The following is an 11,327-nucleotide window of genomic DNA, read 5'->3' on the forward strand; positions in this document are numbered from 1 at the left end:
TGATGAAAACCATCATTGTTAAAAATAGATTTGCATTTGAAATATTATGGATCAACATCTGTGTATTATTCTGAAGCTTTCCGATTTGCCGTGTACAGAAAAAACGTCCAATTCAAATTATTTTAAACGGTTCCAAAATGATTAAAGAGGTCGATAAATAGAATCTCGGACAATGTTAAAATATCCAGGATATAGTGCAATTTGACTCATGTCTTATACTCTCCGCCATGTCCAGAAATTCAATACGTCACGAAATCTTAAGTGTACAGAACCCTTCACAGCTAACAGATTCGTTTACAGTTTACAGAACCCTGTACTAATTGAAAGCGATATGGTTGTTCAGTTCACCTTTTTATCGACAAAAGCGGTAACTTTTGCTATCGTTGGTTTAGATGGATAATTTAAGAATTGGTGACCCTGATTAAGAAACCCTATGGCTGTTTCATTATAAACAGATGAATGATTAAGAGCATTGAAATTAGCAACAGCAATTGTCTGCCCGTAGGGCAACAAACCAGTACATTTTGCGTCTTAGGGGCGTTATTTTTATATTTTGAGGTAGTAGTTAATAACTTTGATAGTTCGTGAAACTTTGGTGTTAATTACAAATTTTTGTCAAAAAAGCAAGGTTGTCATTTGTATTCCTTTCAAATTAACACTTTTTGTCAATTGTAAGTGTCTTCATGACAAATAGTTCAATTCATCACCTCACTCATCGCAGGTGATTTCTCGTTTGATTGAAAAAATTGTCTGTTAGGCTACTATTCTGTTACGCCAAAAATAAAAATCTATACTAACTAATAGAGTAGCTAAGCAAAAATAAGGCACAGGAGCAAGAAAGTTACTCTCACTATCTTAAGAACTGGCCTCATGGACTTGACAAAAAAACAATTTGAGCAACCTCGGAAAATATGAGCAATGTGTTAATACACTTCCGGAAAAACACAGACTAAAATGTTGAGCAATAAAACAGCTCAGCAAACGAAAAGCTTAATTAAGATTTCGTTTGATCCATTTCACTATGAAATAACAATGCATGGAAAAAACAGGAAAAATTCAATAACTCCGATTTAATTCATCAATATCTCATATGTAGCAGCTTGATATAACAAATTTGTCTAACTTATGGATTGTTTATAACAACAGTCCTCAAGTAGATTTCAATTAGACTTCGACATTCTCCGCCGATCGACACGCCTCCAATTGAAGTAAGCTGAAGAAATCTTGAGAGTTCGGAAAAAAATATTCCCACGAGTAGAAAAAATCACCCCAATAAGAGTTAACACGGATATCAAACTCACAAAGTCCAGACTCAGCCCCAAAATTGGACAAATGAAAGAACAAAAGCTGATTTGACGACGAAGAAAAAAGCATCAACATAAGGATAATAGTAACTCCACCACGCTAATGCAGTTAAAAACAAATCTTTTCCCTAAATATTTAATGTATGGGCAAAAAACAGGCATCGTCGATCGAGTTCTACAAATTTTCTTTTGACGCGTAAAAAATTTAAATTATTAGAAATGGTGTAGAGAATAATTTACATAAATCAAGAGCTCATTTGTTCAATTATTTGCACTATTTACAGAGATCGATTGCCATTGAGAATAAGAATCTAAAGCTAATTTAGGAAATTTAGTTATGAATGTCACAAAAAGAAGCACAGTAGCAATTCTGAATTGAAACTGATTGAGAGCAGTTTGACTGAGTGCACTTTTTGTATTACTCTATCTAAATTCAAGTGAAGAGTAGCTTTTTGAAATTTCATTGCCAATTTTTTTAATCATGTTTTTTATACAGACAAATTTTCTATTGTGAGAACCACACGCAGTAAAATTTCGGCATCCACCATTTTGATGTTCATAGTTGACAGCAAGCTCTCATCTGTTTTTTTTTTCGAAACCTTGCACGGTAAAAGTGCCAATAGTAAATGCAGTTTGATGTGCTAATTTGACGACTGACAACGTTTTCATATCTGGATATTTCTTCTCAGTGCTTGATCATTTGGACTTTGTGCTGCCTGCTGACTTTTTCCTCTGCGGCTTCTCACTTGAATCGCTATTCCCCTTTCCTGACTTGTTCTCTTTCGATTGTCCTTTGGAACTTGAGGTCGATGAAGCAGAAGTGACTCGTTCTTTCGCGACTCCGCTAACGCCACTCGTCGATTCTTCCCACTGTTGAGTCCACTTGGGAAGACATGTATTCACGTAATTCCAATAGATCTCTTTCTGGATTTTAAGTCTAAAAAGTATTCAGTGCTCATTTAAGAAAAAGGACTCGAATCAGATTGCAGAAACGACACACAGAGTTAACTAACTACATTCTCATAATTGCAGGTTCTCTTATATTTCCCGCCTCAATTGATAAACTGACTTCCTAAATGCGGAAAAAATTGCGTAAAACTGCACAACATTGAGGGGAAATTCATTCATTTTATTTGAAAATAGATTTTCTTCATGTAAATGGAGACCAAAAGGAAAAGACAAACACATTTTAATTTAAAAATTGCTTCTAAAAAAATTCGTCAAAATGTGGCAACTTAGGAAGCCTCTTAATCTTTGTGTCTCACAAAAACATAGCCGGCAGAGTGCCGGAAAATAGCCGCGATGGACACTTGTGGCCTTCCATGGAATTAAAACAACTAAAGAAATAAGATAGACAGACTGACCACCAGTCGTTTAATAGACCACTTGACTTTTTGGGTTAGATTCGGACTGCCAATTTTATGACACATACGTTCTATAACGAAAAAAACCCCTAAGAGCTATTTCAAAAATAATATTCGAAATCAAAAACTAGGACTCTGATACTCAAGAATTAGGTCGTATACGTTTGGCACTACTTAGATGCAAACAATTGATCTTTAACTAGTAAATGTTCAGAAACTTAAAGTTCATTAAGTGAGTTCAGAAGTCGTTTTTTTTGAGCGCGGGAAGTCACAAATTGAATTGACCAAAAAGCAGAACAAATGACGTCACGCATACAAACTGTAATTGCAAAGCAGTAGAAGTCACTCAAATCAAAAAAGTCAATGGTCGCAAGAATCATCGATGGAGACGACGAATTGAAAACAAATAGCAGGACAAGTCCTGATGTACAATTCAAAGAAATTTCATAGACTAAACAAAAAATAGACCTAGAACGGAATGAGTGAATTGGGAAAACCATTTAGAAAAAAAATCCGACCAAAAATAGAAATAACAGTAAAAATCAAAGAAATTGACACATTTGAACAAAAAAGCACTAGCGAGAAATGGAATAATTCCCCCTCCCTTCACCCTAACTACCCCCACCAACCCCAACTACCCCAGCACTAACCACCTCCCCAACCTATCTCCCCCGCACCTAAAAAATTGTCGGCATTTTTAAAACACTTTAATGTGGTTTGTTGGGCTACTTTTTTTCTCTTGTCTATTTTGATGAAAAACACAACCGAAATCATCTCAAAAAATTGAGAAACTAAAACATTCATACTAAACAAAAATATAATCATTGCTAAAACTCTTGAAACTTTTAACCCAAAGGCAAATTTTGACCCCTTCAAATACAACATTTTCAAAAATATGATTAATGCCAATTTTTGATTCTGAAATTGGTCCAGTTTTATATCTGCAAGACCTGAACAAAAATCATTTGCCCTTAAAGATAGATTGACCCAAAAATTTAAAATGAAATCAATCACAAATTTTAATGAAATGTTGTCCAAAAATAGTGATATTAAAATCTTCAGAATCATTTCTGTATCCTTAAAGGCCATCCAGTTATCCAATTGCAAGCTTTAAAAAAATCATTGGCACAAAAATCGACAGGCAATAATTTTTAGAAATTCAAATTTCAAAAAATAGAAGTTCGGCCTATTAAAATGTTAAAAACCCTTCAATTGACCCTAGCAACTGTTTAATAACATACCATCAAACACTGGATGGGGTTACCTGGCTAATGAGGCAAGAAAAACTGAATAAGAGACTAATGTTTTGAAAAAACTTTAAAATAATGCAAATTTTTTCAGAAAACTTCTAAAATTCGAAAGGTTAAATTGTTAAAAAACAAATTCATTGAAACTAACAACCATGCAGTAACGTTTCATAAGACCATGGAATAAGTTTTTTGGCACGTGAGAATGCACAAATACCAAAAATTGACAAAAACTTTAGGAAACCTTAAAAAATAGCAGATTTCATTAAAAAAAGCTAAAATTCGGGACACTAAAATGTTGAAAACCAATCCTTTGTTACAAGAAACTAAGCAGTGACCTATTATCAACCCTTAAATTAGATTCCCTGGCCCCTGAAGCTGGAAAAACTCTAGAAATGAGAAAAATAATTCAAAAAACTTGAAAAACATTGCAAAAATTTTCATCATTTTGCGTGTTTGTGTTTGTAGTACCAAAACAAATAGCACATAAAAGGTCACAACAAGTAAGGTCTCACAAAAGTCCTTCACCAACTTGAAAAAACTTTTACCGAAGGCTAATCAAACAAAAAACTAAAAAAACAGAAAAAAAACATGAAAAATTGCACCATTTTGAGCCCAAAAACGCCTAAGAATGACATTTCAGCCTTAAATTGAGGCCATCCCAGCAGCTGCACCACCCTAAGCACTTGAAGGACTACTAAAACTCACATTGGGCCTCTAATGAAAATTAAGGCACGCTGGGCTTTACCTGTTTATCCCGTTTTGAAAGATCATTAAAAAATGTGTGAACACATCTTAAAAAAAATAATTCATGATTGTAATCTCAAAGAGATCGCGAAAGCAAACGGCAGATAAAAATCTTAGCAACTAAATTAACTTTTTCAAAAAAGTAATCAAAAATCAAGACTCACAAAACCACTAAAATTAGATTTCTAGTCACTGCAATTCAGACAAAAACAACGCATAATTCTTCCTTGTTGTATATATTCTACGCATGATTTCATACTAATTTAAAAATTAAATTAATCATAGAAAACACAAGCAACAACAGAAATCAGAGGCAAAAAATCGTTTAAAAACAATACTAAGGCTGAGAAAAATTGCAATAAATGGTAATAAGTGGAGATTTTGGAAAAGGCCTTCTAACAAATTCTCAGAACTCTCAGTACTAGTGTTAAGTTGAATGAAATCAATTGCAAACCAAAGAAATGACAAAAATCTGAGAAAAAACTGAAATCATTAAATTTTTTAACAACTGAAAAAATCAACAAAACCAATATAAAAGTAGGTGCCAGGACAAAGCTAGAATGATAAAAAGTAGAATGCGAAGAATACGGACACAAGGTAAAGAACACCGTAAAAAAGACTAACTCTTCATATTGGAAAGTTAAAAATCAAATTGAAAAAATCAAGAAAAACGAATACATTTCATTGTTCAGCATTCGAGAAACAGAAAAGACGACGAGCCATCCGAGACAATTATCCATTCTTGTGAACAGAACAGAAAAAGAAATAGCAGAATTCGAACTTACGAAACATGGAAACATTTTGCAAAAAAGTCATTGAGATTGCATTTATAAAAAACTTTTCATTGTTTTTCAATAACTTAACGCCAAACGTGGTTGATTTTTATTGAAACAAAATGAAAATCCCTCATGTTGCACAAAAAGGCTCTTTCTAGTAATTAATACCGAAATTCGAACAAAAAATTAAAAAATTGGAAAAAAAACTACCAAAATCGGATAAGCATATGTACAATTTTGTGAAACAAAATTACATCGAGGTATAAAGAGGCGTTGAATATGTGATATATCAAAACGAAGTTGCCAGATTAACTGATTTTTGAGAGAAAGACGGCTGAAAGATTAAAATGAAGAAATTAACAGAAAAAGCCAAAAATTATCTAAAAATCAAGAAATATGTGCCAATTTTGAACTTCAAACGCATTTTCAGAATCTGCCAAGCACTGTGGTATCAATTTCCGAGGTTTACGTTTCAATATAGCATCGAATAAATATTATTTCTACAAAAAACCAAATTACAAGCAAAAAACAAGGCCACTTAGACGAAAAAACGGCTAAAAACGGTTATCTATATGTGTCATTCAGTCAAAAACTACTTTTCAAAGACAAAAATTAATTCACTAAACGCAGCGCATGATCAAAAAATTTCTCTCGCTCCGATTAATAGTTCACACTGCAATTTCACTCGTTTTCGCTTTTAGGTCAAAACATCGTCTGAACAAATAGTACTTCCGCTAAAAGAAAACCAATAATGCTCTTCGAGTCGTAAAAACCACTATGTCCCCAATAATAGCCGCTATCGCTTAGCGGCTATTAATCAATAGACTTGCATGTCATATTAACTGAAATTTTTGAGTATAAATTTTGAGAGAAACGGACCTGGTGGCAGTGACAGTTGATTGTCTAGCAGAGGCCTCCTCTTCCACCCTGTCCACTGTGTCTTTCACCTCCTTGACTAGTCTCTCGTTCCTCACTTTCTTAGAGAACCAGAACTTGTCTACATCCACCAGCCGCTCAAACTCCTCATCCGCCACTCCCACCTAAACAAATACCATTTGCAACTTATGCTGTGATCGAACATTTACGCTGACGAGTGCTATATTAATGGAACCAATTTCATGTCATTGTATTTTTTTGTATAATGATTTGAGTCGCATGAACTAAAAAGCGAAACAAAGATAGATATCTTAATACACTCCGGCAAACTTACAAAGCAAAAGAAACTAACGAAGTTTGTAAAAAAATAAATTTGACCTATTTCCGACACGATTCGACAATAGATTGATATAAAACTTAACTTTTTTGAAACCTTTTTTTAGCGTCTTCAGAAATGCAACACTGTAGTATTATGCTCTGTGAATATGAGACGTTACTACAAACAAGAATACTGCACCAATTAGGCGCGTGGAGCAATAGGTTTCATCAATCTTGAGCTCTTCTATGAATCTTTATTTTTCCGCGGAACCTCACCATCCATAAACAGATTGCAGGAAATTAACAGAAGCAATTTTCAATCACCTTTTAAATAAAACTCATAAACCGACTAACGTCGGATGAATTGCCCTCGAACGACAAGCGGGGCAATTTAATTTATATGGGGCGTAGCTGTGAAATGATTTCTGGTAGAAAATAAACGTCCACACGGGGATTCGAACCCAAAACTCGCGGATAACAATCTGACCTCTTATCCACTCAGCTATAAAGGATTCGATTTTGCTTCCCCCATAATCATATTTATATCAGTAAGGAACTTTGTTTCAGAATGAGAGAAACTTATATCACACAAAAATGAAGAACTCAAATATGGAAAAGTCACTCAAGAAGTCAAAGAATGTTTGAGAACAAAAGCGCAAAAACGTCAAGCGATAATTTTGGCATAAAAAGACTCGCACGTTTACAAAAATTGCTTTACACTTCGTTCGAGAGAACTAAAAATTAAATACAAGCACACCCAAGTCATAATTTTAACTTGAATAACATTGATAAAAGGACAACGTGAAGAAAGAAAAACAAAATTTGAAGGCCAAAGATAAATCAGCTCCACAAAACATCTGAATAAGCAATCCTTTATTCAAGCCCGCTACACATCAAAATCATTGAAAAAAGCTAGAAAAAGTCTCCGGATTTAAAAGACCACATATTTGAAAAACTTTAGAAAAAAAACAGATAAACATAGTCGGCAGATTGCCAGAAAATAGCCGCGATAGACGCTTGTGGCCTTCCATTGAATTGAAACAACTAAAAAAATAAGACAGACAGATTGACCACCAGTCCTTTACTAGACCACCAAGCTTTTTAGGTTAGATTCGGACTGTCATTTTTATGAGACACACGCTCTAAAAGGAAAAAGCCCTGGAAGATCTTTTTCAAAATTTATATCCGAAATCAAGACTTAAGACTCTAATACTCAAGAATTAGGGCATATATGCTTGGCACTACTTAGATGCACACCATTGATCTTTTACTAGTAAATGTTCATAAAACTTAAAGTTCATTAAGTGAGTTCAGAAGTCATTTTTTGAGTGCGGGAAGTCACAAATTGAATTGACCTAAAAGCAGAACAAATGACGTCACGCATACAAATTTTAATCGCAAAGCAGTAGAAGTCATTGAAATTGAAAAAGTCAATGGTCGCAAGAATCATCGATGGAGACGACGAATTAATAGCCGCCCCTTAATTACATACATCATTTTTCACAATTTGACAAACCTTTGTAATTGTGATGTGAAGTAATTATGTAAAACCAAATCTATAGTAAATTGGAAGTATTTAGAATAATTACATTGGCATTTCATAACAGCTGCATTTCATCGCAGTCAATCTTATTTGGGCAAAATTTTGTCACAATGTTTTAGTTTACGTCAAATGGAGACAAGAAACTTGGGATGTAATTTTGGTTTCAGTCCCCTTAAAACTTAAATTGATCAAAATTTATTTTTACAGGCCTAAGGACAATTAATCAAAGGACTAAGAACGACGGATCAGGAATTCAGGGAATGAATTACGCAAACTAAGAGCATGCTTCCGTAATTTCGAAAGCTTCTAACTCTTTGCATAGATCAATAATAAGAAATTGCAGATTAGCATTTACGTATACCACGGCTGTGGGGAACTTTAGTGACCTGAGTAAGGTCTTAATTAATTGAAAATTTCACCAAACCATGATTTAGCCTATTTGAGACTGTTCCCGCTATCTCCAAAAATTGAAATAAGAGTTAGTTACACTAACATTGCAAAGAGCTAAGACTAGCAGCGTATAATAGAGACGAAAAATGGTCACTGCTTTCAATTAGTGTAAACATAGTTTGCGCGGACAGTACGTAAGAAGAATTCAAATTTTGAAACAATTGATCAAACTGTCTTTAATATCCGTTAACGCTTCAAGGGGGCACAGGACCTAGATTGTAGTTTGCTCAGAATATTTTGAATTTTTAAGTCATTGAGTTTTGGCAATGAGCGTCTCAGCAACCTATAAAGTGTTCTAAAAATGATTGGGAAGATACAACCAGTCAAAGAGCGACTACTCCCAAATAAAGTCAAACTAATTTCATTATTCTGGGATTTTGAGCTATGAGAGCTGGGTTAGATTCGGAATGTTTAAGGCTGGCTGTTCTCTAACATGTCTTGCGTCTATCGTGTGTCGGATGGTCTCTTCAAGCAGTTCCTTTCTCCTCTGGATGATCTGATTATGTCTCTTGATCAGTTCCCTCTCCCTCTCAAGCCAATACTCCCCCATCTACCCACCAAAATTATTCTTTTTCTTTCCTTTCACTACTGCACTCTCGGAACTAGTGTACTCTTTTCTCACTACCATGTGACCGAATATCCTCTGGTGTATACCCACCACATGCAACCTCTGAAGACAAAACCACAAATTACCCACAGAAATGTTTTCACATACCAGTTCGACGCCGATTTTTGTTCGGAATTTCATTTTTACAAAACCTTGCTTTTTTACTCTTTACAGTTTTAAAACAGAAAACAATCGAAAATGCTTTCTAGTACTGCATTATACACATCAGATAAAACTGCTGAAAAACCCATATGCTATTAACTATTTTAGTTAGTCCGACTCAAACTGTTAGGCGAGTGTTGTGCACTCAATTTTGGCGAACGCAATATTTATGAGAAAGGTTTAAAGGGTATCATTAGAAAATTTCTTTTCCGAATTGAGAAGTAAATTACTTTTATAACCAATCGGTAACATTTACAAGTCATATACAGTCTACTTCTTCAGTACAAGTAAATCAAAATTAAGGTCTTAGTTTTCTGCTAAACAAAAAAATAACTTCTGAAGTAGCTAAAGTTTCTCTCGAAAGTACAAGTTTATATTGGTAGAGCGGAAGCCGTTTTCACATTCGTTTAAATTTTGATTGACATTTTATTTTCTGTATTTCCAGAACAGGTTAATTCCGACAATAAAGAATCACTTCTTAACTTTGAAACACTCATTTGAGTTATTAACAATTCTGCTGGTGAAACGTCAGATTTCAATAAAAGATCTCTTGACCTTTCAATCAATTTTCTCTTGTAGCCAATTTGTAGTACTTTGAGTAGCCTGAGCACAGTGAGAGGAGAGGACTAAGGATCTGAACAACATTAGTGGGGCTTCAAATGGTATTTGATGGCGTAGATTACATACTGATCGTATGCCCACTGCCATTTTTGAGAGAACTTGATTAAGTTGTTTCCGAAAGCTCAAATTTTAATCAATCTCAAACGCAAAATATCAAGGCGTGATAACAATCGCTCGAAACATTCTCGCAAAAATTTTGATCTCAAGCTTAGTGATTGTAAAAAAAATGTTAAAAATTATAAATTTTAAGATTTCCAACCAGTGTTTCGAAAGTTTTGATTTTACTCGATCTGTGTTACCTCGGATGGTCGCCATAAACTTAACTGACCTGGACCAATCAAGAAACATTGCTGGAAGAGTCCAAAATCGAGTAGAAAAAAAACTTCATTCAATTCACACCGGCCTGAGTATATTAAGGACTCAGCGAAAATTCTTCATTGTAATTTTCATTGTACCCTATTATATTAATCAATTTCATTCGAGAAAATACAAAACTAAATCAGATAAGCAAAAATTGATATTTTAATGAAAACTATTGGGTTGCAACTCCACAAGATTTTTTCAATAGACGATGCAGTACAAATCCTTTCTGCGTATTTTCTTAAATAATTGGTGTCCCTTGATAAACAAAAAAAAAGAAACATAACCAGAACAGAGGAAATTGTCAAGGTACAAAAACCAAAAATTTACGATCCACAAAACATCGCTTGAGATCCCATAAATCAATTCAAATCCGCCAAAAAAGTTACTGCACTCGAGTATTACACTCTATATAAAACCAACAAAACAGGCAGTAAAATAGACAAGAACAGTGGAAACATGAATACCTAAATAATCTAGATATTATCTCTGAAATATCAAGACAAAACTCTGAAACTCAGAGGAACAACATTGACCAAAAAATAGAGTTTAGTTAAACCAAAAAATACTTTGAAAATGCCTCATATGAAAACAATATTGGTCAATATGCAAACTTCACACATCACTCTTCCTTAAAAGTGAGCAGAAAACTACCACTCACATTTTCCACAATGATTTTGATTTGGGGTCATTATTTAGGCTTCAACACTTGTTTTCACGTGCAGCTTCAACTGCTATATCCTGTTTTAATGGCACTTCACAGATTAAAAAACCACTAAGAAATCAACCATAGCCAATTGACCGGATCAATATCCAAAACTTCGCCAAAACATAAAGTGTTAAATATCAAAAAGAAATGCACAAAACAAATGGAATAAAGGAACGACCAGACACTTCATTTACGATATAAATTAACAGTATGGGGTTTTGTCCCCGTTTGAAGGGACAAAAT

At 34.1% G+C, this 11,327-nt stretch overlaps 2 protein-coding genes across 3 annotated transcripts in view; one reads left to right on the forward strand and one right to left on the reverse strand.

Moving 5' to 3' along the window:
• LOC142339250 (dolichyl-diphosphooligosaccharide--protein glycosyltransferase subunit DAD1-like) overlaps nucleotides 1–11,327 on the forward strand; it is a 277,073-nt gene that overhangs the window by 106,206 nt on the left and 159,540 nt on the right. The window lies entirely within an intron of this gene.
• On the reverse strand, nucleotides 1,525–9,314 carry LOC142339880 (uncharacterized). Its single transcript, XM_075390199.1, has 3 exons — nucleotides 9,059–9,314; nucleotides 6,318–6,478; nucleotides 1,525–2,241 (listed from the first exon to the last, which is right to left on the reverse strand). Exons 1-3 carry the CDS (start codon nucleotides 9,173–9,175, stop codon nucleotides 2,001–2,003), a joined length of 519 nt encoding a protein of 172 aa, XP_075246314.1. The 5' UTR covers nucleotides 9,176–9,314; the 3' UTR covers nucleotides 1,525–2,000.

This window comes from Convolutriloba macropyga, chromosome 5 (genome assembly GCF_964194025.1).
Source record: "Convolutriloba macropyga chromosome 5, txConMacr16.3, whole genome shotgun sequence".
Classification (NCBI taxonomy): Eukaryota; Metazoa; Xenacoelomorpha; order Acoela; family Convolutidae; genus Convolutriloba; species Convolutriloba macropyga.

What these genes read in the sequence shown, in the direction of transcription:
- LOC142339880 (XM_075390199.1), bottom strand. Translation starts at nt 9,175, where the DNA reads ATGGGGGAGTATTGGCTTGAGAGGGAGAGGGAACTGATCAAGAGACAT. An exon ending in ACACGATAGACGCAAGACAT is followed by an intron (nt 6,479 to 9,058) that starts GTTAGAGAACAG and finishes GTATTTGTTTAG; the next exon opens with GTGGGAGTGGCGGATGAGGA. An exon ending in TCAACTGTCACTGCCACCAG is followed by an intron (nt 2,242 to 6,317) that starts GTCCGTTTCTCT and finishes AATACTTTTTAG; the next exon opens with ACTTAAAATCCAGAAAGAGA.